The 26,817-nt window shown below is 50.8% G+C and overlaps 10 protein-coding genes across 10 annotated transcripts; 6 read left to right on the plus strand and 4 right to left on the minus strand.

Moving 5' to 3' along the window:
* Positions 1-851: 851 nt before the first annotated feature.
* Positions 852-4,290, plus strand: N7533_002448 (uncharacterized protein; the record flags this gene model as incomplete). Its single annotated transcript, XM_057099098.1, has 2 exons — positions 852-2,921; positions 2,977-4,290. Coding segments are annotated over 2 exons (3,384 nt in total), but the record flags the coding sequence as incomplete, so codon positions are not given.
* A 586-nt stretch (positions 4,291-4,876) lies between these two features.
* Positions 4,877-6,367, plus strand: N7533_002449 (RTC4 family protein; the record flags this gene model as incomplete). Its single annotated transcript, XM_057099099.1, has 3 exons — positions 4,877-5,088; positions 5,163-6,029; positions 6,106-6,367. The coding sequence occupies 3 exons, from the start codon at positions 4,877-4,879 to the stop codon at positions 6,365-6,367; spliced, it is 1,341 nt and encodes a 446-aa protein (XP_056964235.1).
* Positions 6,368-6,651: 284 nt separating this feature from the next.
* On the minus strand, positions 6,652-8,985 carry N7533_002450 (uncharacterized protein; the record flags this gene model as incomplete). Its single annotated transcript, XM_057099100.1, has 4 exons — positions 6,652-7,801; positions 7,871-8,397; positions 8,451-8,480; positions 8,548-8,985. The coding sequence occupies 4 exons, from the start codon at positions 8,983-8,985 to the stop codon at positions 6,652-6,654; spliced, it is 2,145 nt and encodes a 714-aa protein (XP_056964236.1).
* Positions 8,986-9,794: 809 nt separating this feature from the next.
* On the plus strand, positions 9,795-12,287 carry N7533_002451 (M28 family metallopeptidase; the record flags this gene model as incomplete). The annotated part of the gene is given in 4 exon segments (XM_057099101.1): positions 9,795-10,147; positions 10,161-10,687; positions 10,743-12,118; positions 12,231-12,287. The coding sequence occupies 4 exon segments, from the start codon at positions 9,795-9,797 to the stop codon at positions 12,285-12,287; spliced, it is 2,313 nt and encodes a 770-aa protein (XP_056964237.1).
* A 391-nt stretch (positions 12,288-12,678) lies between these two features.
* N7533_002452 (glutamate carboxypeptidase) lies at positions 12,679-14,732 on the plus strand (the record flags this gene model as incomplete). Its single annotated transcript, XM_057099102.1, has 5 exons — positions 12,679-12,721; positions 12,933-12,961; positions 13,102-13,620; positions 13,679-14,069; positions 14,137-14,732. 5 exons carry the CDS (start codon positions 12,679-12,681, stop codon positions 14,730-14,732), a joined length of 1,578 nt encoding a protein of 525 aa, XP_056964238.1.
* Positions 14,733-15,128: 396 nt separating this feature from the next.
* On the plus strand, positions 15,129-15,515 carry N7533_002453 (TMEM14 family protein; the record flags this gene model as incomplete). Its single annotated transcript, XM_057099103.1, has 2 exons — positions 15,129-15,131; positions 15,186-15,515. The coding sequence occupies 2 exons, from the start codon at positions 15,129-15,131 to the stop codon at positions 15,513-15,515; spliced, it is 333 nt and encodes a 110-aa protein (XP_056964239.1).
* Positions 15,516-16,712: 1,197 nt separating this feature from the next.
* N7533_002454 (putative C2H2 finger domain protein) lies at positions 16,713-18,140 on the minus strand (the record flags this gene model as incomplete). Its single annotated transcript, XM_057099104.1, has 3 exons — positions 16,713-17,453; positions 17,524-17,903; positions 17,978-18,140. 3 exons carry the CDS (start codon positions 18,138-18,140, stop codon positions 16,713-16,715), a joined length of 1,284 nt encoding a protein of 427 aa, XP_056964240.1.
* A 743-nt stretch (positions 18,141-18,883) lies between these two features.
* On the minus strand, positions 18,884-21,403 carry N7533_002455 (uncharacterized protein; the record flags this gene model as incomplete). Its single annotated transcript, XM_057099105.1, has 1 exon — positions 18,884-21,403. The coding sequence occupies one exon, from the start codon at positions 21,401-21,403 to the stop codon at positions 18,884-18,886; it is 2,520 nt and encodes an 839-aa protein (XP_056964241.1).
* Positions 21,404-23,606: 2,203 nt separating this feature from the next.
* N7533_002456 (carboxymuconolactone decarboxylase family protein) lies at positions 23,607-24,164 on the minus strand (the record flags this gene model as incomplete). The annotated part of the gene is made up of 1 exon (XM_057099106.1): positions 23,607-24,164. One exon carries the CDS (start codon positions 24,162-24,164, stop codon positions 23,607-23,609), a length of 558 nt encoding a protein of 185 aa, XP_056964242.1.
* Positions 24,165-25,160: 996 nt separating this feature from the next.
* On the plus strand, positions 25,161-26,767 carry N7533_002457 (DUF5427 domain-containing protein MTC1; the record flags this gene model as incomplete). The annotated part of the gene is made up of 2 exons (XM_057099107.1): positions 25,161-25,728; positions 25,791-26,767. 2 exons carry the CDS (start codon positions 25,161-25,163, stop codon positions 26,765-26,767), a joined length of 1,545 nt encoding a protein of 514 aa, XP_056964243.1.
* Between the last annotated feature and the right edge of the window lie 50 nt (positions 26,768-26,817).

Genomic DNA, 26,817 nt, shown 5'->3' on the forward strand with positions numbered 1-26,817 from the left:
AAGTTGTGTACTTGTTACCTGAGCCTGATATTCAAGTATATGAGGTTCTCGCCAGCTATAGGTCTTCCCCTCCGGTTAGCAGGTCACGAGAAAAGGGGTCTCTGTCGTGAATATTAAACTATCGAAATATCCAGGTTTGCGATCCTTTGGTGATTGCGGGGAATCGTGGTGATCGGCAGAAGAAACAAAGATAATCAATTAGAACTTTCTAAAAATATGAGACAAAAAACGCCTAAAATGGCATTTTCGGGGATGGAATAGAAAGGTAAAGTTTTGGCTATTTTCATAATGTTTCAACCACCCTTTTCAGGTGTTTATTATGGTATTCCAGGCCATTTGTTGACTTTCTGCATTGGGAGGAGCGCGTGCTCGGTCTTCCGCTTTCGGCTCAACCGTGGGATGACGCGGTGGTTGATTTCGGTTGCGAAGGATTCAATTCAATTCCATTCAATTTTCTCGGTTTCCTTTTACATATTCACAATCGCTGTTTGTTATTGCTCTTTCAGCTCAATAAAGCTTGCTATTAGCTATTAGCTATTAATTATTAGCTTGTTGGCTATTGTCCACTTGTTAACTGCCAGCCCCGCCATTGCCTCCCGCCTCGCCGACCTCCTTTTTCCGCGTGGCCGTCATCTGTGGAGACTTACCAGTCAAAGGGCCACGATCCGGTCCACCACGGCGCATCGGGCCACTTTCATATAATTTCTTCTTCTACCTTGGACTGGAATGGGTGTGCTCCCTCCAAGCATTGCGAGGAACGTGGGAAGCCAGGACGCACTGCCAACCCGGACCGCCATTCAGAAACCACGATCTCATCAGGGTTGACTGTCCATGTGAAATCATGACCCAAGCGGGTGTCACCAGCGACGGGGCCCCCCGGTCAGATTACTGCCTCACCCGCACTCTCTGCGCCCAATACGCCTCAGCCGTCGGCTGCAGTCGCCCCGGAAGATGTCACCGGAAAGGGAAAAGAGAATATAACACCCGAGGAGAGCAGCTCGGGGACGACTGATGCAGTACCACAGGCACCGCTTGAGTTCGATGACTTTGGTTTACCGATTCGACCTCGCGCGAAACCCGAACCCACTACCTCAACCTCCTCCGAAGGCAACAACCGTCTCCCCGCAGACTCCTCAGACCAAGAGCCAGCCGCAAATCCGACAACCAATTCGCCCCCAGAACAGGATGTCAATCAAGTTGAGGATACCAAGGGAAAGCCGGAGGCAACAATTGAAAATGAAGGGCCGGAAAAGCAAGCATCGAAGCCAAATAAGGATCCTGAATCCCTGACGCCCACAGATGCAGCCACACAGAAACCCGGCCCCGAAGCCGCTGGAGCTATCGCCCTCCCTCGATCGTCAACCTCGAAGCCCAAGAACGTCGAGTTCTCGGAATGGTCACATATGCGAATTGCTCAACCCCATCAAGCGCACGACGATAGCGAAGAAGAAGAGGAGGAACCGCTGGATTGGAAAGCCATGCCGGCACTGGGAGAGTTCGATTACTACGACGACTATGGGAGGTTGATCGCCCGCGGCGCCCAAGAAGAGGACAATGATGCCGTATACCAAGGACTTGGAGGCGCTGGAAAGGGATACACTCGTGTCCAGCTCGACGAAGATGCCCAGTCTGCCACAAGCATGGATGAAGATACCAGCTATCTTTTCAAAGACTCAGCAAACAACTCAGCTGGTCTGGTTGGAGAAGAGCTCCGTGACTCTGTCGGCCAGCTGCAAGCCACAAAAGACCTTCTCAACGAGACCCAGAAGATCGCCTACGTCGGTGTGGTCCGCCTGGCAATCCACGAGATGAATCTTGGATTGTCGAAGCTTCCAGTCACAAGATCAACCCGCAAGACGCACCAAAAAGCTTCTGATTCCACGAGGAAATGGGGCCAGGCTATGATGGGCCGCCTGTATATGCATATGGACATTAACTCGGCGGAGCAAATAATGATTGAGCAACTTGCGGGGCATGGAGTTCAACCTGGGGATCTCGTTCGACCACTCATGCAAAACGCGCGCGTGAAGAATCCCATGGCCGAAGGTGCTCACAGGTCTTCGTCCTCGGTATCATTATCTTCTCCTACATCCAAAGGAGACCCTCATTCGCGCATGTCAGTTGAGACCGACGCGTCTTCAGAACTGGGCTCTCCGCCACCATATGAAGAGCACGAAGACGATGAGCCCACGGAAGTCAAAACGCCATCTCAAATGCCAACCTCCGACCGAATTGATATTGACCTTCGGTGGACAGTCCTGTGTGATCTGTTTCTTGTTCTCATTGCCGACTCGGCGTATGATGCGCGGTCTCGGACCCTGCTGGAGCGAGTTGGCGAGTCTATGGATGTGACCTGGCTACAAATATGTCGATTCGAGAAGCGAGTCACAGACTCTCTGGAAATGCAAGAGCAGGCAGACAAAGAGAACTGGGACGAAACGGAGCATATGGAAAAGCGTCGCCAGAAGTCTCGCAAGACGAAATATATGGTTATGGGGTTGGCCACTGTCGGCGGTGGACTGGTAATCGGCTTGTCCGCTGGGTTGCTGGCACCAGTTATTGGAGCTGGTCTCGCTGCGGGACTAACAACCGTTGGTATTGGTGGAACCAGTACGTTCTTGGGTGGTCTTGGCGGCACTGCTTTGATTGCTTCGAGTGCTACTCTTGGTGGGAGTGCCATCGGCTTGAGAGCTTCCCATCGCCGAACTGGCGCGGTCCAGACATTTGAATACCGGCCCTTGCACAATAACAAGAAGGTCAATCTGATTGTGACAGTGTCCGGATGGATGACTGGCAAGGTTGATGATGTTCGATTACCCTACAGTACAGTCGACCCCATCATGGGTGATATCTATTCAGTTCTGTGGGAGCCTGAGATGCTTCGAAGCATGGGTGACACAATCAATATTCTGGCGACAGAGGTAACATATTTCCACAACACAATTCAAATCGCGCATACAACTGACTCGCTTTCAGGCATTGACTCAAGGTCTACAGCAAGTGCTGGGAAGTACTATTTTGATGGCACTGATGGCATCATTACAATTACCTCTAGTCCTGACCAAACTCGCCTATCTGATTGATAACCCGTGGACCGTTTCTTTGGCTCGTGCGCACTCGGCCGGGTTGGTCATGGCCGACTCTTTGGAAGATCGCAATCTGGGTAAACGACCCATCACATTACTTGGTTTCTCTCTGGGTGCACGGGTCATCTTTTCATGCCTCACGGAGCTAGCTAATAAGGGCTGCCACGGACTTATTCAGAATGTCTACCTCTTCGGATCACCAATTGTCGCAAACAAAGATGAATACCTCAAAGCACGCAGCGTGGTATCTGGCCGGTTTGTGAACGGATATTGTACGAATGACTGGATTCTTGGCTATCTCTTCCGGGCAACCAGTGGTGGTATCATGCGTGTCTCCGGTCTTGCAGCTGTTGAGGGCATTCCAGGAGTGGAGAACTTCAACTTGACAGAACTTGTCAATGGGCATATGGCCTACCGCTCCGCGATGCCTCGAATCCTTAGAGAGGTGGGCTGGGAAGTTTTGGGAGACGAGTTCGCAGAAATCGAAGACCCGGACCCCGAAAACCACGCCGAGCGCCAGCGAGAGCTGATTCGCGAGATCGATGAAGCTCGACGAGAAGCAGAGCTCAAACCGGAGAAAAAGCGGTTCGGTCTCTTCAAGCGCGGCAAGATGGCCGAGAAGAAATCCTGGGAGACATACGATGTTAACCAGAAAAGCGCACCGCTCGATCCGATTGATAAGAGTGCGCCGGGTTCGGTGCTCTTCGATATTGAGGCTATTCGAGCTGAGTTGGCCTCTGAGGCCATCGAAGTTAAACAGCTGGAGTCTACTCTGCCTCCGATGAAACTAGAGTTGAATCGTCCATCAGAGTCGGCATCTACCCTACCCACCACCCCGACAGAGAAAGAAAAGGGGAAAGACGCTGGATATGACGACTCCGTTTCTCTTCAACGAACGGCATCCGAGCCTAAGCTGAACACAGCCGCTGAACCCCCGGCTGCTCATGATTACTCGGCCACGCATAAGGAGGAGGAAGTTGAAATGACGTTTGATACTTCTTATCACGACCCACCTCCACAGTACCAACACGATCCACCTTCCCGACCCGAACTACGGTCCTCTTCTACCATGCCTGCAATTGGCGCAACCGCTGTAGGCGCAACAGCCGTGGGAGCGATGGCCCTAGAGCCGAATGCTTGGGCCGATTATGATGATTTTGGACACGGGCATGAAGAGGAGGGGTTTTCAATGACTTTTGAATAATGAGGAGGGTTGGTTTCAGTTCCTGTGGACTTTTGCTCCTAAGGACTCTTTTTTTTGTTCATTTTAGAGGTGCATCGTTTTGCCTAGGTGCCTGAGATGTTTATAAATGTGCAGCTGTCATGTACAGAGAGGTAGCTCGAATAGCTTGAATTCGATTAAACAAGTATCAACCTCCCATGAATGTCGAGTGTCAAAAGAGTCTCCGCTGTGGGGCGCCGCTTTGTCGCGTCACGCGTTCCCCAATTCCCCTCTCACTCCCGCTCTCTCTTTCTTTGCTCTCCATTTACGCCATATCTGCCAATCGGCCCTTGGCCTGCGACTTTTTTTTTTTTGTTGGTTTTCTTTTTCTTTCAGATTCAATCATCCTCCGATTCGATTTCCAATTGACGCCCCTATCACATTGTCGCATTGCAACCTCGTCGCTCCTTGTATACGATCTACCTGACGATCCCCCCCAGCCTCTTCGAAAGCTCAAAGGCTGCTTCTTTGTATGATGCTCCCTCAACATGTACGCGATTCAAGCGAAGCATCAACCCGGTTAACGCGCAAGAACGGCCCGCGTAGACATCTCCTCTCAACTTTCAACATGCCTAAGCAAAATGCCGCCGCAGAACGCACCCCCAAGACCGAGCCTGTATTCGAAAGCAAAGCGCCTGAACCCGGGACGGATGATGAACCACTCAGCTCTTCTGATGAGGATGAATTGGCCGGGGACTCTGACGAACTTCCGTCACATCGTGATCGATTCAAAGGGAAGACATTAATGGAGAAACTGGAAGCATCCTCGTCCCCGCACCTGTACGGGCGGGGGCTTTTAGCTCACAGGGTCAAGCTAGATCGACCAGGAAAAAAGCACTGGCGAGGACCTCTAGTATGAGATCAGCCGGCGACGACGATCAGGAAGAAATATTCTCGTCATACCGATCCTCACAGAAACGCTTCAAGAAGACGTATCCGACGACCTCCTTCTCGAAAATACCGAGCTCAAGCGCACGCTCTGCTGCTTCCCCGCCTGACGATCAGCCTAAAGGATCAAACACATCTTTGAAGAAATCATCAAGTACCGAGGAAGATGATACATCAGAACTGTCCGAGGCGTTAGAAATGTCAGACCCAGAAGCCGAATCCAAGCCGGCTTTGGAGATAGATCAACCGACCTCGGATAACGACCATGACGAGAAACTCCCTGGCTTTATTGTACCTCCTCTATACCCTGGCGACTCGAAATCCTCATTCGAGACAGCGCTCTCAAAATATAATCAACCATCTAGTCTAGAGCGCTCAGGCTCCAGCTCGCCACTCAGCTCTGTGCCTTCGGATTTCATGGACCTTCTCGGAGAAGAAACTGATAAGAAACCCCCCAGACCGCGGCAGTGGTTATGCCCAATGTGCAAAGAGGAGGTTGATCCAGATCTACTCATCCTCTTCGAGGCCCAGCCCAACCAGCGCGTCCGCGAGCAACAGCAATTCTGCACATCGCACAAGCAAAATACTGCCAAAGCGGAATGGCAGAAACACGGATATCCAGAGATCAAGTGGGAAACCTTTGATGAGCGTATCAAGTCATTTTTCCCACAGTTGGAAAAACTTCTGGCTCCGGGCCACCCATCTTATTACCATAATATTCTGTCCACCAATATGAAAGATGGCAAGGCGCAGAACTTCCGCCTTACAATGGCGGGTGATGGCATTGAAACTATTTCTTGCGGATATTACGGGACGAAAGGAGCCGCGAAGATGTAAGCATGCGGCTACTCGCACAAACTATCTGGTTCGGATTTACTGGGGCTATACTGATCATGCGTTCTGTCACAGGCTACAAGCTGTCGTCGAACGCTTCTCGACAACTTTGCGTCGCTTATCAGCATCGGACAATATTATCAAGACGGCGGGTGTAGCCGGCTACGCCCAGTCCGTACTTGTTCCCGAGCTCGCCATGTCTCTTGTCAAAGAAGATATGGGTGTGGATGATGATTCTGCACGCCAAATTATGAGGGAAAGCATCGACCTCGGTCAAAAGCTCAATCCGGCATTGGATGACGAGGTTCCTGTTCCGGCCGAAGACGAAGAATTATAATTTATCTATTCAAAGTGTGACTGGATTCCATACGGCTGAGCATTGTTGATATGTCTGCTCGATCTTGGATGGGTATGGATTTATTGGGCTTAGCGATTGTATATGATAGCCACCGTGATACCACTTCTGTTTCATTGTATCAGTCATCAGCATAAATAATGGAGTTTGTATTTTCTCGGTCTTGTGTCATTGTGCTTCTCTAAAGATAACTATTACTAGTAGCCGAGCTAACACCGACTGCTGACCAAGAGTAAAATTTCAGCTTCCCACTCTTCCCGCCTAACTCATGCTTTGACCAATATTTCATGGGAGCCACCGCCAGTCTTGATGATCCTAACCCCCTCTCCAGAAAGGGCAATTGTAGTTGCCTTATGTCCATCGACGAAAACCTGGTCTTTCTTGGAGTCTGTGACCGGTACGCAAACGACACCGCTAGTCCCAGCGGGAGTATCTACCTGAAGCTCGAAGCCATTACTACCCTTCTTGCTCCATGAGACTTGGATTGGGCCATGCGGTGTGCCAACCTGACCACGGGCCCAGGTGAGGTCACCTTCAGTAACAGGGCATATTTGCCAAGTTTTGAAACCAGGGCCTGTGGGCTTGATTCCAAGGACATAGTTACTCATGAGCGGCACAATACCCGTTGACCAACCATGCGCCATGGAGGTAAATCCATCCTCATAAGGAGATCCATTCGGACCAATTCCCTCCCAGAATGTAATCTCCGGATCATGAGTCGACATCCACCCATAAAGACGCTTTAATTCCTCATAGGCGGACCCCGCGGTCCCTTGTGTAGCAAAGCGTGCAGCAAGTTCAAAATAGGAAATGAATGCATATACGCGGTCTGAAAATCCAGCCTGGAGTGAATCATTGTCGTAGAAGGCATTTCCGTAGGGACGAGTAGTGGATTTGCCGTAATAGTCTAGCAGACTCGTAGCCAAGGACGAATTCACAGTGCCAGCAAGAACAGCTAGGCCATTCCCATCTTGAGCGTGGACATCACAGATCGTGTCGCCGGGCTTGTTGGGGCAGGGTCCACCGTCGTAGAATGCTCCGACAGAGGCATCCCAGTTTCGAGCCAACAATTTTTCGTTGACCTCAGTGGCTCGTGAGGTCCAGGTATCGCGGTCAGTGTCATGGCCGAGTATATCGGCCAACCTGGCGGCTGATTTCAAGGCATGGGCATAAAGAGCATTGTAGTAAGTGATGACGCCGGAGCGAGGGAGGAATGCGTAGTCCCCGTAACCATTTGTCTTGTTAAGTAGACCACCAGTCGCAGTAAGATTTTGGCCATAATAGTTGTCCAGCGTCTTTTGCATCACGTCGTAGTATTGGGCTGCAAAGTCTGTATCGCCGGTATACATGACAATATCGACAGTGCAGACCACCCACCACATAGGATAATCATAAAGATTCAGAGTATAGTTGTTTCTGTTTGCCATGTCAAAATTGAACACTCTAAATTGTAGAAACTTGCCGAGGTCATAGTGAGTTACTTACATACTAGCCGGGGGAATCCAACCATCATCCCGCTGATGCTCAGCCAAATCCGCCAAAATATTGCGGACCGCGTCGGGATTATCATGCGACAAATACGAAGTAAGTGCAGCAACGCCAAGATCTCCAACATAGGGATCCCTATCTCTTTTAGCCCCGTCGAAGAGAACCTCTTTGCCCTCCAGTGTTGGTGTGGCAGAGTCTCTCGGATCAGTCTCGTTAGCGAGGAAGATATCAGTACCCATATCAGCAGTGTACACGCCATCAAACCACCACTGTGTCAGATCCTCATCAGAGCATTCGAACCAGCCGGTGAAAGTATCTGGCGTTCCGAGATAACCAGACCATTCGAGGACAATGTTCGAGATGGATACTGATCCGTATGGTTGCGTGTACGGGGCATCGTTTTCGAGGGCATCGAGCCATATTTTCATGTATCTGAATCCATGAACTCCATCTGAGCACACTTTCTTATCGTGTTGACAGCCAGTGTTATCTTTCCAGATATACGGATCATTTGAGACCGCGATCTTGAAGAAAGTTAGAAAGTGTACTTGGATTGACTTCGATGAAGATACCTTACCTGATCGGTGCCATTGGTAAGTTTTTGGCCCTAGATCAATGTTAACAGAGTAGAAACAGAATAAAATCATCGAGCTCTTAAAGCAGTTGTTGCATACCCCTGGCATATTATCCGACCTAGTGAAATCACTAGTATTGGTCAAAAACTGCTGAGTTTCCGAAAAAGCCAGCTTCAAGCCTGGGAACCCCTCAGAAGCATTGGTAGAACCAGCAAAGTTAATTGAAACTATTCCGACGATATTCTGTCCAAAATCTACCACCATCGACGGGACTTTGTCGTCACTTCCCCTGCGGGTCAAGACTGTCGGAGACCCATGACTATCAAGCAAGCCGTTTGGATTAACCACATCACCTGTGGTATTTGCCGACAAAATAGCCTCGGGCTTCACAATTGAGGTAGCTGGGGATCGAATGTATTTGTGCCAATTGCCACCACCTCCTAGGGCAATTTCCCGCTTGTCCAGAATGGCAGCATTACAGCCGATGCCAGCTGCAATTGTTGCAACAATTGCGGTTTTGAGAAACGAGGCTGCCATTGTATATCAAAACATGCTCTTTGACGTATATACTCCGCTGGGATATTTGCCGCATTTAAACATAGACCGCAAGTCTTCAGATGATCGGCTGGACCCGAGGGTACGATGCAACGTTTGGCTCTTTGACCTCGACCCGGTCCAATTTCCGTTCCATTCGTCTCATTTTCCGGGGTAATGAATACCGAGATTCTAGTGAGAGTATATAGAATTTGGCTCGGTTTATCCCACATTATGTTGGGATTATTGTTCTGGGCGAGTCGGGGTGTGACTAGTATCGAGTTGAGATGTTCAATCATGTCTCAAATAGAATCTTGGTGTTCCAGATATAAGCAATTTTTGGTGCTAATTATGACATTCCCCGTCAGTTTCTTGTCAATTCAGATCATTCCGATATTATGCCGTCTTAATTGCTCTGATATTAGTGCATACCCCGTGCTGAGAATATGGGTGTCAGTGTGCTCTGGTCCACTTTCAACTTAAATCCCCGCCAAAGCAACAGCGGTATATTGCAGTCGCTAGTATTTGTCCCGAGCTTTCATGATCCAACTTTCCCTGCTCTTTTACATCTGTTATTTGGCTTTCTTCTTTGGTATTTTGTCAAGAACAGTTGTGAAGTATATAACTATTCTGCAACACCTCACATTTGGCCCAAAGCGGAAGGTGGGTACCTTAGTGAGGGGACGCTTAGTCATGCGATAACGCGATAAAGTGTGGAGAGCTCGAAACTGGACTAGATAATGACATGGCACTTCCCCTCTTCAATCGTCCCACGTTTTTTCCTTTTTCTTTCTCCCAGATTGTGCGAGAAAATGAGGGAGAAAGACATGCCGTACTCTGAGACAACGCCTCTGCTGGAGGTCCATGTCGCCCCGCGGCGGCAGCGGTACCCACATCATGCTCTTCGTCGTACCTGTACTTTGTTCCTCGGCACGCTTCTAGTAGTGGCCACCATTTTGTTCATGATCCCCGGTGCTATCCTGCCGCGAGAGCACGGCTCAATCTGGTCATATGCTCCCTGGTCCAACCCATACCCTCATGACGCCTGGCCGCAAGGCTTTGGTCTTCCATACGACCAGCTCCAACAGGTCCTCATCAATACCCCTTCGGCAGCCAAGGCCCGTGAATGGAGCGAGTACTATACCGCTGGTCCCCACCTGGGGGGGTAAGAACCTGAGCCAGGCACTTTGGACCTTGGAGAAGTGGAAGGAGTTTGGCGTCGAGGATACCACCCTTGCGACCTATGACATCTACATCAACTACCCGCAAGATCACCGTCTAGCTCTTTTGAAGAAGTCTGGCAAAGACACAGAAGTCACCTTCGAAGCTACCTTGGAGGAGGATGTTCTGGAAGAAGATCCCACTTCCGGTTTGCCGGACAGAGTGCCCGCCTTCCATGGATACTCGGCAAGCGGTAATGTCACTGCCCAATACGTGTATGCCAACTTCGGCACCTATAAAGACTATGAGGACCTTGTGAACGCAAATATAACCTTGCAAGGCAAGATTGCCATCGTGAAATATGGTGGAATCTTCCGCGGCCTGAAGGTCAAGCGTGCGCAGGAGCTTGGTATGGTGGGTGTGGTGATCTATAGCGATCCTCAGGAGGATGGCGAAATCACGGAGGAGAATGGTTACGAGGCTTACCCGGATGGCCCAGCTCGTAACCCCAGTGCAATCCAGAGGGGTAGCACACAGTTCCTGAGTATGTATTCTATCTTCCCCAGTGGAGGCGGTTGCCTAATTATCCCTTCGGCTAGGTATCATGCCTGGTGATCCCACGACACCGGGGTATCCCTCCAAACCCGGGTGCGAACGCCAGGACCCGCACGGCTCTATTCCTTCCATCCCATCCCTGCCTATTTCCTACAAAGAGGTCTTGCCTTTCCTCAAGGCCTTGAATGGACATGGTCCTAAGGCTTCGGACTTCAACAAGTACTGGCAGGGCGGCGGTTTGGGCTATAAAGGCGTGGAGTATAACATTGGACCTTCGCCTGAGGACGTGGTCATCAACCTTGACAATCAACAGGAGTATGTGACCACCCCATTGTGGAACGTCATCGGTGTTGTCAAGGGCCACATCGCCGACGAGGTCATCGTCCTTGGTAACCACCGTGATGCTTGGATTGCCGGCGGTGCAGGTGATCCCAACAGTGGATCCGCTGCTCTCAACGAGGTCATTCGCAGCTTTGGCGAGGCCATGAAAGCTGGATGGAAGCCACTGCGCACCATTGTCTTCGCCAGCTGGGATGGCGAGGAGTATGGCCTACTCGGTTCTACTGAGTGGGTAGAAGAATACCTTCCTTGGCTGTCCAAGGCTAATGTTGCGTATCTGAACGTTGATGTCGCCGCGGCTGGCACGGACTTTAGCCCTCGTGCTGCGCCCCTTTTGAACAAAGTCATCTATGAGGTGACCGGCCTTGTGCAATCTCCTAATCAGACCGTTCCGGGTCAGACCATTCGCGATGCTTGGGATGGTAAGATCGCGACCATGGGAAGCGGTAGCGATTTCACTGCTTTCCAGGACTTCGCCGGTGTCGCTAGTCTAGATTTCGGATTCGGTCGTGGGATCGACGATCCTGTCTACCACTACCACTCGAACTATGATAGCCTCGCGTGGATGGAGAAGTATGGCGATAAAAACTGGGAGCACCACATTGCTACCACTAAGCTGTGGGCTCTTGCAGCCGCCCAGCTCATTGAGACACCAGTGATCTCGTTCAATGCCACTGACTATGCCCTTGGACTGGGCTCATATCTGAGCCGGGCCAAGCCTTCAGCGGATCAACTTCATGATGGACAACACTTTGACTTCTCCGGGCTGGATTTGTCTATCATTGAGTTCCTGGAGGCCGCAAAGACATTCGATGCCTGGGCTGCGGATCTGAACACCAAGCTGGGTGAGGATATCCCGTGGTACCACTGGTGGAAGAAGGTCCGACTTCTCTTCCAAGTCCGGATTGCCAACAACAAGTATAAGGGTATCGAGCGTGCGTTCCTCTACCAGCCGGGTCTTGATGGCCGTGACTGGTTCAAGCATGTCGTCTTCGCTCCGGGTATTTGGACTGGTTATTCGGGCGCCACATACCCCGGACTGGTGGAGAGCCTCGAGGCCGGAGATGTGGAGAATGCCAAGGTATGTGAAGCTTTCTTTTCTTTTTGTTTTCTTTTTTTTTTCTATTTTCAACTTCCCACGTGTTTTATGCTATCGATTGAACCTGCTAACTAACTTCTCTTTTTTCCAATAGAAATGGAGTAAAATCATCGAAGAACGGGTGGGAGCCGCAACCAAGTTGATCTCGTAGAGGTGACTCAAGCTTGATATTAGTAAATATTTCCCAAGTCTGATAAATGATACTAGTCTTGCAGCGCAGGGGATGAAGAATTAAATCAAAGAATGCACTTGTCGCATGTGAACTTATATTTTATTGGACCTTTCGTTCAAACTGTAGCCAGCTGACATCGCGCAGAAGTCCGGTTGCAGCGACGCTAAAGCGGCTTAGGCCCCGAAGGTCTCGAGTGGAGCCAAAAGGTGAGGGTCATCGCGTCCTTTGCCGCTCTGGCCGATTATCCATCCGCGGCTTTGCTTTGACTGCATTTTTTTTCCCTCTCTTTTCTCCTTCTTCTTTGTCTTTGCACGTTTTTTGCTGTGCCGGTTGCAGATAGAGGAGACTTTTTGCCTCCATCTAGACGAGAATGCCAAAGTCACAGCTGCCCGTCCAGCAGCTGGTCATTCTGTGTAGGTTCAACTTGCCTCGAGGGTCCTTTCATTCCTTTCTCCGCTCTGAGTCCCCCTTGAAAAGATCTTCTCACTAATTTGTTTATAAAATAGCTATATGTCGGCTGTCAGAGCCCAGTATGTGTCACTCTCCACAAATCTCAACATGGATTTTTTGGTTTCTTTATTTCTGGTCAAGAATATTTAACTAACAACTTGAACCTGTGAACAGTCGTCTTCACGTCGATTCTCCCATATTTGGTAGGTTTTGGTTCCTGACATGTTGACGCCATTCTCCACCCAAACATCACCACCTTTAACATATGAGAAAATTTTTCAAATATTCTAAAACAACCCGAAGAAAAGAAAAAGAAAAGCCATTCACTAACGCCAGCAAATAGCCTGAGCTGATCGAATATGTGGGCGTTCCCAAGCCCGAAGTCGCCAAATGGGCAGGCATCGCCTCCGCGGTCGCGTCCGTGACTCAGGCGACGATGGCAGTTCCCTGGGGCACATTATCCGACCGTATAGGACGCAAGCCGGTCATTATCAGCGGGCAGATATTCACGATGCTGCTGTCGATTATGCTAGGCATGTCGTCGAGTCTATCAATGGTTCTAGTCTCGCGTGCTCTGATCGGCTTTATGAACGGAAACGTCGGCATCATCCGCACTATGGTTGCGGAAATTGTACCACAGCGTGAGCTGCAGCCTCGGGCTTTCAGTATTATGCCTATGGTCTGGACGATCGGTAGTATCTTTGGGCCGGCGTTTGGAGGGGCTCTTGCTCGGCCAGCTGAGAAACATCCGAATCTCTTTGGGGGATCGGAGTTTCTCAAGCGATATCCTTTTGCGTTGCCGAATTTGGTTTCCGCTTGCTTCTTTGTCGTTGGTATCACTACGGGTATCTTGTTTCTGAAGGTAAACAGAAGTCTTCATTTTGGGAATTCAATATGTCAGATCGCTAATGGCTTTGCAGGAAACGCTAGCTACCAAGAGGGATCGGTATGATCCTGGCTTGGTCTTGGGTCAGACACTTATTGAGCCGTGCACATCGCGCAGAAAGCGCGAGTTGGGATCATTGAAGCTTGAAAACGAAGACAGAGACGAAGAAGAGACACCCTTACTGTCCGAGGACAGGCCTATCTCGACAAAGCCGAAGAAGCTGAAGAAGCCAGTGGCTGGTACTAAGTGGTCGCAGATATTAACACCCCAGTCAATCCTCGTGCTCATATCTTATACACTGGTTTCTGGTCTCGGAATGGCCTTTGACTCGGTCTTCCCCGTCTTTCTGCACTGGCCAGTTCAAGATCTGAAGAACAATCCGGACGTCAAGTTACCATTTAAATTTACCAGCGGGTTTGGCATCGGTACGTTCAAGCTCCCATCGAGGTCACCCAAAACATGTTCTCAAACTGAAAATATTATCAACGGTAGATGCCCAAGTAATTGGTCTTTTCTATACGATCAGCGGCATCGCAGGAATGTTCATTCAATTCCTCTTCTTCCCACCGATCGTGCAGCGCTTCGGCGTATTGAGATGTTTCAGAGTATCCGCTCTGTCTATGCCGATCATCTTCTTCCTCACGCCCTTCACAGCTCTGGTCCCTGAACCATTCCGGATTCCCAGTGTCCTTCTCATCCTTTTCGCCAAGCTTGGCTCGATCATCTTCTCCATTCCATGCTGCACGATTCTTCTAACGAACTCAGCCTCAAGTGTGACCGTTCTTGGAACTCTCAACGGAGTCGCGACGAGCGTCAGTGCTCTTGGTCGTGCTGCTGGGCCAGCGTTGATCGGCACCGTATTTTCCTGGGGCGTCGAGAGGGGATATGTGATTATCCCCTGGTGGCTTCTCAGTGCTCTTACCCTCACGAGTGTGATTCCTGCCATTTGGATTGTGGAGCAGGATGGTCCTCATCGTGAGGTGGAAGAAGAGGAAGAGGAAGAGGAAGAAGAGGAGGTGCAGAGAGAAAATGGTTCCGTGGGCACTTATGGTGCTGTGGATGCGTCCACTGAAGCTAATCGGAGATGATACTGCTGCCCAGGGGGGGCTTCGGTTGTATTCGACTTTTTCTTGCATAGCATCATGTTCTTAATGGCCGTCATGGGAAAGCATTTAGATTGAACAAAGTAACGAATGGAATGCATATATACGGATAGTGTCAGGCAATGAAAAATGATCTGTTTTGGTTCTCACTTTCAATCTCCAAATTACTATATCTTTCGTCCATAATTAGATGTGGTACTCCATACATAGTCCTGCTCATTGCAGTATACTTCGACCTCGGCCCACTCCCCACATTAAGGTAACCTGCCATTACTAATCTAATCACCCCATACTCCGAGCATCTCACCATCAACTTGAACTTGAACTACAACCCTCATCACCTTTCCAACCACCCAATCTCGCCAATCCCAATCCCTCAAAATGGTACCTACCACGATTCCACCATGCATCCACCCCTTCTAACCAAACAACCCACAGTCCTCCCCAAACACCCTCCCAACAACCTCCGCCCTCGTCCTCTCCCTCCTCACCTCCCTCGGCGGCTCAATCGGCTTCGCCCGCACAGGCTCAATCCCCTCAATCGCAGCCGGCCTCTCCGTCGGCGCAATCTACCTCTTCAGCTTCTTCCGTCTCCGCGCCGGCGAACCATGGGGCGAGGAACTCGGCCTTCTGGCCAGCGCCGTCCTCGGCGGTAGCTCGATCCCCCGCGCTATTAAGACTGGAAAGGCTGTTCCGGCCGGTCTATCGATCCTGGCTACGTACGGTGCGATCGTTTTCGCGCTCGCTTATCGGGAGAAGAGGGCTTAGTTCCTATGACTCGGATTGAGCTTGGTTTTATCGGCTGGGTCGGGAATGCTATGTTCGAAGGTCGTTTTGTCGCGCTTCCAGCGTGACGTATATGGGAATACCCTGCCGTGGAGGCGGGATTCAGAGAGGCGCTGCGATCGCCTTCCCAAGGGTTGGAAACGAGATATAGCATGATTATTATAACGACTTGAGGTGGCTGTCCCGGGCCCGGTTTGATGAGACTTGCTTTGCTTTTTTCTCTTTTCGGTTCATATTCAGCGAAGATATCATGCCATAGCTATGGTCCAATTGAATTCGAGTTCTTTTCTGTCCGGTGTGACTGAATGCTTGCAGAGGCAGTAGATCCTAGCTGTGAACCAGGATTTCTACTGATTGCCTCTCCGAGTATACCATATACCCCCATCTGTGCATTGCCATAAAATCCGAGTCTGTCACTTATAGTAAAGCCAGGTATTACTAGGAGGAGATGCCAGCAACTAGCAATAGCTTCTCTAGATTACGAGCGCGCGGCCAGGCCCAAGTTTACTTCAAAATCTTCATTTCTCTACCACTCATCGCTAAAGGACATGTAAAACTTACATCCAGAGTAAATCGGGATCGGCATCGGGATCGACATCGACATCGGTAAAGGTGGGCTGGACTGGGCTGGACTGGACTGGCACAGAGAACTTGAAAGACCCACCTCGAATCCAGTGTGAACCCGACATAGCGAAGAATGTATGTAGTGTAGAACGAACAAGACTCAAAAACAATGCAAACTGAGGCATGAAAAAGGAACAAAGAGAAGGATCTTGAGAGGGCAGAGAACACGTACGGTCGGATTCTTCGTCACTCACTAGCAACTACCTTCCATGAGAAATACCCCACGCACCGACGACGACGGTGACGACGAAGGTTCGGTATGCTTGAGACGGGAAATATTGCATTTGCCTTTGTTTTTGCGTTCGCTTTGTAAGAGATGTTCATGTCTTCGCCAGGACTACTGATGGATCAGGGATCAGGGTAGGTAATAAAACGAACAAACATAGCCAGCCAGACGAGTGCTCATGTATAGCTAGATATGTGTCGAACTTAGCTGGATAATCGATGACCGTCCCGTTTCCGTTTCCGTTCCATTTGTCCATTGTTCATTGTCTGCGCATGTAGGATGAAACAGCCAATGAAATGGCCCTTCCTTTCTTTTTAGAGAGAAGAGATTTAGTGTGCAGGGTCGAGCACCGTATTCTCGTCCCGAATCGCCCCCGTCACCGTCGAAGCAGGGAGCTCGCCGAGGGCTGTGTTATCGGGGAACTGCGCGCGATCAAATGCGTACCGGGGGAGCTGAGCCATACGCTCTTCAGGACTGACCGTCTCGTGCGAGTAAATCATTCTAGTCGGCTTGGCCTTGTCCTTCTTGCTCGGTTTATCGGTGGACGGGTCGGTCTTCGATGCTGCTGCTGCGTCCTTCGCCGCTCCGGAAATCAGGTCGTCAACGTTTAAGCCTGAGCCAGCCTGGGACTTTTCGTTATTGCTTTCTCCGTTCGTGTATGCGGCGTTAGCGCCAGGGGCGGCCGGGATCTGGTGGCCCATGTGCATCTGCTGCATTTGTTGAGAGTTGACTGAGGGCGCGCCAAAGGCGGGGCGTTGGGGGAGTCCGGCTGGGATGGGCAGGCTACCGTGTCGAGGGGTGTTGGGGTCGGTGGGGGTATGTTGTTGCTGAGGGAATGGTGGTGGTGTGGCTCCGTAGCCGGGAGCTGGGGGTGCGCCGGGGAATGGCTGAGGTGAATATCCTGTAGGTGGAAACGCTGGCGCGCCAGGAATCTGCTGGCCGCTGACCGGGGAGAAGGTTTGGTATCCTGGACTTGCGGTTTGTTGGTAGGGGGCAGCGACGGCGCCTCCGTACGGTTGGGGGTATGGGTGTTGTTGCGCGGGTGCGGCGCCTGCAGGCTGTGGTAGTCCCTGTTAGTGGTTTTGTTAGTAAATCTGTTTCTTCACCTGGTGCTTGAATCGAGGGAATATTGGGACGTACGTATGTGACTGGCGCTGGTGAATTCTGACCCGCGCCCACGGGGGTTGCGTCGCCGCTGCTTCCACCAGCAGCACCTTCAGCGCGCTTAGCTCGGTGCTCTGCTAACCGTTTCTTCATTTCAGACATGTTCTCAAGCTTAGGCTTCTTAGCTGGCTGGCCGCTGGCACTAGCTCCAGCTGGAGGATTGCCGGTGGCAGCTTGTCGCTCGGCTTCAGCCTGTTGGAATTGGGTCATGACGCGCTGCTGGTGAGACTTGAGCACATCGTCAGGAACACCTTCCATGCCGAAAATTTCCACGTCCAAACCTGCTCGGTTGGGGAGCGCATTCTCAATCTCTGTGAGTTGCTCCTTGTGAACTTGGCTCATGTGTACCGATAATCCTGCAATGCGCCAGTGTGTTAGTCTTCGCGATCGATTGGTTGCTAGGTATCCATTGCATCATCGCGGTACTTACCTCCAGCGGTATTCAGTCTGCGTCCGCATCTCTCGCATTTGAAGTGCTTGGCCTTTTGATGCAAAGTAAGAATCTTGAGGTCGTCGAAATCGCGCTCACAGTAGTAGCACCACGGTCGTTCCAGGACCTCGTCGAGCGAGGGACCACGTCTCTTCTTGCCCATTGTGATTGCGGGATGAAAGTAGGTAGGTGTAGAAGAAAGAAGCTATGGGAAACCCTTGGTTCAGTGGAAAGGGAGAGGGTGTGGAAAGTGAATGGTGGTTCAATCGGTGGGGAAGAAGTGAAGTCACTGCAGATTGCGCTTTACGGGGATCACGGAGAAGAGAAGGGCACGTGAACAACATCTTCGATGCCTCAGGATCACAATGTGCTGGCCCATGCTATCATACACAAACAACAAAAAAGAACAAAGTAGGATAAAATACACGCTTGCGGCCAAGACAGGCCTCCAAAAAATCCCACTGAGAATAATTCCCAAATCCCTGCATTCCATTAGATGTACAATTCCTTTTTTTGCGCTCGAAAATCCGCCAGATATCCCGGAGAAAATAAAAATAGGAAAATAGAAAACGAAGATGAGAAAAAGAAAATTGAAAAAAAAAAGAAAAAGAAAAAGCCTAGCCTGTTTTTGCGCCGTCCCTGAAACTATATGTGAAACAATCCGAGTTGTTGAATCAAGAGCACTTCTCAACAAGTGCCGATGAAAGAAGAAATGAGTTTGAAGCTTTGCTGCAAAATGGTGTATCTTTTGGTATCGGAATACGACAGCGTGCGGTAAGCTCTGTCGGGACGCTGCAGCTGTGTCTATGACCGTTTATGAACGACGAGATTATTGGTCGAATGCCGTATTGAGGGGCTGAGACGTTAGGATGACTGAATGTTCACCCGAAACCTCCCTTTTCAAAGTCATCGACGGTGATGGTCCGGAGGAGGCGGGTGTCCAGGTATGTGACCTTGGAAAGGTACCCAAGGGAACGGCGCATACTGAGCATGTGTCGGCATTGGTTGACCAAGTCCCACGGGCGGCGGATTGTAGTGTTGGGGAGGAACGTAGTGAGGTAATCCCAGCGAAGGGAGGGTTGGTCCGGGAGGTCCGGGCATCTGACCCATGTGTTGTTGCGGGCCGGGTATTGGGCCGAAGTGGTGAGGAGCCTTCGGTGCAAGATTGCCACTAGGAATCTGTGCGATGGAAGGAGATTTTCGACGACGAGCAGGACCGGGAACAGGGCCAGGACCAGGAATAGGACCGGGACCGGGACCAGGACCAACACCGGGAAGTGGCATATCCTTTAGGTTTGGGTTCAGAGGATCATCAGTTCGATCTTGCTCAATCTGCGCTTTGGAGCGCTTGGGGTTGCGTATACGGCCTTCTCTATTGAACCGTTCCCAATGATCGAGCATAGCCTTGGTTCGTTTCGGGTTCTTGGAGTTCATAATCTTTTGCCGACGGGCCTCCTCAAGTTCCTCTGCCGTAGCATCTCGCTTTATAGTCGGTGTGACCTTGGCGGGTGGTGTAGGCTCGGGCATGGGAGATATCGCGGTGAACGATGGAGTTCCGTCATCAGTCGCGGGCTGTGAAGTCTGAGGAGTCGACGTAGCCAGCGAGCTAGCTCCTCTCCTTCCTCGGCCACGCGTAGATGTTGGGGTGTATGCGATTGGGGTTTGCATGGAATCAAGGGATTGTCGGGAAGCAGAGGGGCGGCCCACGCCTCGCCCACGCCCACGCCCACGGCCTCGTCCACGGCCACGAGTAACAGGGGCAGTGGGAGTTTCAGGCTGGAATACCTCAAATGTAGTACGCCGGCCCCCACGACCTCGGGTGCGTCGTTTCACAGGATGAGCCTCCTCTTCTGTCTCCTCTGCATCGCGACTATTTTCTCGTGTCTCCTCGGTGTCACTCTTCGATGCGTCGATTTCCACAGCCTTGCGCTTGCGAGTGAGCTTGACTGTGGGCTCCTTTCGGGGCTCCCAGAGTCTTGGGACAAATTCCACGCCGTGTGTTACCACAGGGTTCCAGCCATCTGGATTCCGCTCCTCGGGTGGAGCTCGGGCAATCATCTTCCTTGCCTGCGCAGGAGTCGGGATGAAGCCGCCCTGGGCGAAAGGATTTTGTTGGAGCCGGCTGACTGCCGTGGTCGTATTAACAGGGAAGTAGTTGTGCTTGTAGCCATACAACATGGCCTCTTTCTTTTCTTCAAAGTCAACTTTATTTTCGGGCACTCGGGCTAACGGGTATCCACTCCGCTTCTTATGACCGGTCAGGAAGTCTCTCTTGGCATCAATTGAAAGCGCCGTTCGATAGTGACGGTGGGCGTGAAGATATAGTTTATCAAGAGCGATGTACTCATCTTGCCATGCCTTCATCATGAAGGATGCAGCCTCGGAGGCCACATACAGCTCTTCGGGTGAAAGCAACTCGGGCTTTTGAAGGATCTTCAGCAGTTCATCGGGAGAGTTAATATCAAGAAATTTCCCGGCTTCGGCTTCGGTGTTCTTATAAGGGGCGGGCAGGGCGATTGGTTCCGGTGCATCGCGCTTCTTTGGCTTAGCATCGCGGAAAACTTGTTGCCAAGCGTCTTCGATCTTGTTGGTGTCTTGCTCATATGTAGGGCAAAAGTTATTGACATCGTTGACTGTCCAGATCTTTGGAAGCCGATCTGTCATTTCTGAGGCTTGCCATTCCGACAAGCGCTGACGGAATCCATCAGGGTAGGCGCTCCGGGGATTTGACAAGAATTCAATCAGATCATATTTCGTCTGTGGTGCCGGTGCAACCTTGACATTGGTATCGGATGTCTTGGACGTTGTATTCTCGCCATCACTTGGACCACTTGATCCACTTGGATGACCAGCAGGCGAAGGAGGAGCCGTCTCGAGGGGCTCTTCTTCGTGATCACCAGGTTCGCCATCCTCTTCAGGCTGGACAATACCATTGACGTCTTCATCGTTAAAATCGATTTCACCATTCGGATCTTCTTCCTCGCCTTCTTCGCCTTCTTCTTCATCTTCTTCCTCTTCTTCGTCAAGATTACCATCTTCGAGTCCGTCTTCGAGACCTTCTTCGAGACCCTCATCTAAACCCTCATCGAGTCCATCCTCGACTATCTCATCGACATCTTCATCCATGCCATCATCGGGACCATCATAATCCATTTCATTGAGTTCATCAGGATGATGGGTGGCGTGATGAGAATTTAGTAATTCATGCTGGGAAATGGAACCATCTTCTGGAATTTCCAACAACTTACCACACCACTCACATTTTACTCTCTTGGCGAAAGGTTCAGGAGATTGAGAAATTTGAGTGGATGTGGACTGTGGCCGGAAAGGTTCGGAAAATTGACGGCGCAGCGGAGAGTCCTGGCTGTCGCCGACATCAGAAGACTGATTGTCCATATCCAAATCGCCCCGGGGAATAGGGGACATTATGGATGGAGAGTAGAGTTTTTTTTTAAAGAAAAATATAAGAAAAAACCCAAATACCGTCAGGAACTCACACCTGTCTAGCAAGTTACCAAGTTCCAGACAAGCAATGAGATCTGTATAGATTGATGGGTTAGCCGATTTCGCTTGTGGCGCCAAGACCAAAAGGTAATCCGAATCAGAAACGTAATCTCCAGGGGGAGTAGGAGTAGGGTGACCAGGTACCTAGGGTAGACCTAGAGGGATAGGGTAGAGGGATAAGAGATGTAGCAGTAGAAAGATAGAGATAAAAATCTCATAATTTCCAGGAAATAATTTGCATTTCGGTAGGGGTCAAATAGCAGGGGAGGGTGAAGTAAGAAGTGATGCAGACACGGTCGCGGCAAATTGTGTGGATCCGATCAACCTTGTATTGAGGGAACACTGGGGGGAAAGAGAGAAAAAGGGAACGAGGGAGAAGAAGAAAATGAAAAAGAGCAAGAAACTCACCATCAGATTTGATGCGTAGGGGGATGAAAGAAGTAGAAAAGGCAAGGCCAATAATTGGACTCGGAGTGCTGCACTTGGTCGCGCGGGCCAGGGATGTAGAGAGAGATGGCTGGGCCGGAGGTTTTCTTCTCAAAGTGCGGCCAACAACAAGCAGAAAGGGGGCCGACCGGGGATGGTCCCAAGTAAGATAAAGTAATGATGAGGATCAGGCAGAGATGTTGGAGTGTAGTAAATAGCTTTCCAACTTTCAACTTATGCTGACCAAAGGGGGGAAGGCAGATGATTCCCGAGGGAGTATGGGGGAAGAGAAGGCAGAGAAAAATCCTGTATGGAAGAAAGGATCTTACACAAACCACGGGAGAGGGTGAATTCCGAGGGCAATGGGGAGAAGTAAATGTGGAGAATGGAAATCCGGTGAAAAGAGGAAGAGAAATTACATGGGGAGAAGGGATTAGGATGGGTGAAGACGTTGAAGCTGAGGGTGAAAAGAGATTGAGGAAGTAGTTTAGTTTGTAGTGACCATTCCACGACGAGAATGGTAATCCTCCCCACTTACACAGCCAATCAGGTGCAGTTGTAGTATAGTAGTATACATAGTATACTATTCTGTATAGTATTCTAGTATTCTAGATTTAATAGTATAGGTATATACTACTTATTTTAACACTAGTGTAATTATGGTTATAATTATTATTATTCTTCTTCTTATTATTATTATTCTACTACAATCCATATATTCATTCATATTCAACTTCAGTAGTTACCGTACTTCAAGTTACCTCGATACCAACACTCATCGAGTAGAACACCTACTACACCACACTTGTCCACATTCACTTACATAGATAAATAGTATTATATTGTCACTGACAATCCTGTATACTCTATTACCTGCTAGGTAGTATCTACCCATTACTAGTATTATCTACCCTACAGGCTATTACACTTCACTTCGTGACTCCCTTTGTTACCCCTTGTCGAAGCACAGACCCCATCCGTATTTTTCAAACTATCGATTCAAGTTGGGTCACGCCCGAAACTACGGCTTCATATCTAGAGCCCATGCCTATACCTAGGTCACAGTAGGAGAGCATGACTTGATCTCCAATCCTGATACTCTTCCTCTCCATTCACTGGCTTGCCATTCGCTGGTTCGATCCTCCTGTAGGAGCCCGAGAGAACCGCCTCCTGGCCCCACGAACCGTTTTCGTTGGCGATTTCATCTATATTCCCTGCAGCCTGACGTCAACCGCTGTCGCATACCTCTGGGCACTCTCTGGCTAATTCCTCTTCTCGAATGCGCCCTGCGTGATGGGATAATCAATTTGTGCCAGCTGAGGTTGGGTCGCGTGATCAAGTACGGTGACTCTCCAGTCACTACGGAGTACAGAATACTCCTACTCCCCCTTCTTCCAAGGCAGGCCTTCCTAGCCTGCAATTGCGACAACCGACTCGGCTGTTACTATCCTAGCAAACACTACCATGTCATCGACTCGAATTGCTTACAGTACATCCACTGGCATCTCATATTCACTCGGGTTCAACGGCCGGTGACCATGTCACTCTGACGGGCCATCCCTCCCCGCCCCACCCAGTGAAATCCTAGGATAGAGGACATTCCAAAGCTAAAGGTAAGAAACGCAAGTGATTGATATGTACTCCAGTCTTACTACTGAATATCTACCATACCAACAAGAATGAACCAAAAATCCCCGATCTAATGTAAATGATTCTTCTCCCCAACATCCAACGCAACCAAAAACCGACTAACACAATTATAAGCCGCAACAGTAGCCGTAATCTCCACAACCTCCCTCTCATCAAAGCACGCCCTCAACTCCCGAAAAACCTCCTCAGGAACCGTAACCGTCCTGGTCATCGCATCCGTATACCTCAACAAAGCCCTCTGCTCGCGACTCAGAACCCGACCCGCATCCGAGAATTCCTCCTTCGCATCCCGCACAACCGCTAATGCCTCGTCGCTCAATCCGCCCTCGGACAGTAACGGAGCGTGCTGCTCCCACTCGAATAATGCGCCGTTTATCACGGCGACGCGGCATATTGCTAGTTCCCGGATTACGGTGGAGAGTGTGGTTCGTGTGCGGATCGCGCCTATAAATGAGTTCCAGCCGTCGGCGACGGGGAAGGAGTGGAGGAGGGCTAGGTCGAGGGGGAGGAGCGGGTTTGGGGCTCGGCGGGCTTGGACGCTGGAGAGGATTCTGGCTTCTTCGAGGGTGCTAGTTGGTGGGGGGTCGGGAACGTATGGGAGGCGCATGGTGTTGGGATTGTAGTATGCAGTATGAGAATACTAGAAGGCGTTAGATTTGGGGAGGCCCCGAGGTAGTATAACTACTGGTACTGGAGGGTTATGAGTGACGGACTCAATTTTTAATTTGGAGGAGGGTAATTACGTCGTAGTCAATTGCGTCCAGTAGATTGATTCGGGAGAGGGAGAGGGAAAGAGTAGTCCTCGTGAGCATGATGGCTTTATCGCCAACCCCGCGTGCAGGGTGGTCCCGCGCGGGATGCGGTCCGATCAAGAGATGCCGCGGGTATCGGCTTGCGGGGTCCCGTCTTTCCTAGTACTATTCCCAGCATTGCATGTAGTACGAGATTGTGGATAGGGGGCTGCATATCCTAGTGCTAGTATGAATTACTTTAATCAATAGTACTAGTATCCTGCATGTAAGGTTCTTCAGGGTCGCTGTTACTCCAGAGCTTCTGAATGCCCAACGGGCTGTTCCCCATTCTATCGAGATATATAGATCTGTTAGTACCGGTACTAGTACTAGAGGCATAGTCGAAGCCGACCAGAGGATAAATTCAAGTTAAATCTCCGAGGTCCAGGGGCCATACTACTACCTACTAGTAGAATTGAATATAGTACTGCTAATAGTAGGTACTATATGATTGAAATAAGTAATTCTAAAGCTTGTCCTTGAAAGTTCCGAGAACCTTGGAAACCATACTACTGGTAGCACCGTGACCTGCACTGCAACTTGACACTAGTAAATTGAAGCACCCCAGAGATTAGCAATATGTATTCTACTGTAATATAAATGCCCTAAATAACCACTAAGCTTATCCAAAGAGTAGAATCATTCATTTCCACAGTATCTAGTATCTAGTACTCACAGACTACTGCTAAATGCTAGCTGCACGCAAGTGGTCTTGGCGCGAGTCTCCACCCGCCGAGCTCCAAACAACCTTGGGACGGTGTCGTCACCTCTCCTGAACACAATACCTCCTCCCAGTGCTCTCCCCAAACACCATGCCTCCAAAGGGAGCGAAACCCACAAGTGATGAGCTTCTAGCTCAGTTCGATAACCTTGACATCGATGGGTCCGAAAAGGCCCCCAAGCAGACCCCTGCCCCCGCTGCCCCCACGGTCGACAATGCCACGGCCGCACAGGAGGACATCCTCAGCGAGCTGGATAACCTAGCTGCCCAGCGACCTAGCAGTGGACCTGGTACCCCTAGACTGTCGGTCGACAAGGCGAGATCCTCGACACGGTCTCCGCGGCCCAGCGCGACCATTGACCGGGCCCGTCAATCAGAGGAGACAGGCCGTTCCTCTCGTGCCAGTGTCAAACCCGAACCGACCAAACAAGAGCCCGAGGATGCCTCACAGCAACAGGAGCCGCAGCAACAGCAGCAGGAGGCTGAAGGTGGTGGTTGGTGGGGCGGCTGGTCCGGTGGCATCTTCGCAACCGCCAGCGCAACAGCTTCTGCAGCGATGAAGCAGGCCGAGGCCGCCGTCAAGGAAATTCAAAACAATGAAGAAGCCCAGCGCTGGGCGCAGCATATGAAGGGAAACGTCGGGGCCCTTAGAGATCTCGGTATCTATTCCCTGCACTCAACTAAACCTGATTTACATGTCCCACTGACACCAGCTTCGCAGGCGGCGAGCTTCGCAGCATGGCAATCCCAACCTTCACCAACCTCATCCACACCCTCGCACCTCCAATTTCCTCCCATGAACGCCTCCAGATTCACGTAACGCACGATCTCTCTGGCTACCCCGGCGTCGACCCGTTGGTGTACGCCGTCTTCTCGCGCGTGATGGCGCAAGTCGAGGGCGGCGACCTATTGGTCATTCAGCGGGGCCAAGAATCATCCCCCAAGCGCGGTCTTGACGTCGGCGGATACATCTCAAGTGCAGGATGGGGCGACGGTCCCTGGTGGCGGACAGTGACACCAGGAACCCCACGGACGATCAACGCCGTGCCCGGAACGATCGAGGCATCCAAGCTTGCCCGTGCGAGCGCCGAGTCCTACGCCACCGAATACTTCTCCTCGCGCGGCGGAATCGAAGAAGCCGCCAAGCAGGCCACCGAGATCCTGAGCGAATCAAACCCCGTCCGCAGCAGTGATATCTTCCTTGCGATCCAGGCGATCACCCAGACCGTTTCGGCGGATCTTTTCCAGGCCGGCGCCTCGGGCGAGAAGCCCACGACACCTGGAGCCATTGAGACCTCCGAGCCAGAAGAAGAGATCTCTTTCGCGCTGTACCTTCACGATCCCGTGCATGGTATTGCCTTCCACACTATTTCCCAGGCCGTGCCGCAGAAATGGATTGAATGGCTTGACGCTTCGGCACCGGCTATCGAGAACCCGGACGCCGAGGATGCAGAGGTTCCCCGCGCCGTCACACCAGAGGCCATTGCCGAGATCATCGAGAGTGGAGGCGTGGATCCGCGCGAGTGGGCTGCGGAGTGGATCGAGGAAACGCTCTCACTTGCGGCTGGAACTATTGCGCAGCGCTACGTCGCTCGCCGTATGGGCGTTGGCGAGGGCGGTGTTGGAAAGGGCAAGATGCGTGCTGAGCAGGCGACGACGGTGGATAGTGGTGCTGGTGAGGCCGCGCGCGCTTTGTAGGAGCGTCATAGCTACTAGCTCCTAGCAAAGGTCTTCTCTTTTCTTTTGCT

The sequence above is a fragment of the Penicillium manginii genome (assembly GCF_028828005.1).
Source record: "Penicillium manginii strain IBT 31320 chromosome Unknown utg000002l:1.0-5564898.0:1.0-5567710.0, whole genome shotgun sequence".
Lineage (NCBI taxonomy): Eukaryota > Fungi > Ascomycota > Eurotiomycetes > Eurotiales > Aspergillaceae > Penicillium > Penicillium manginii.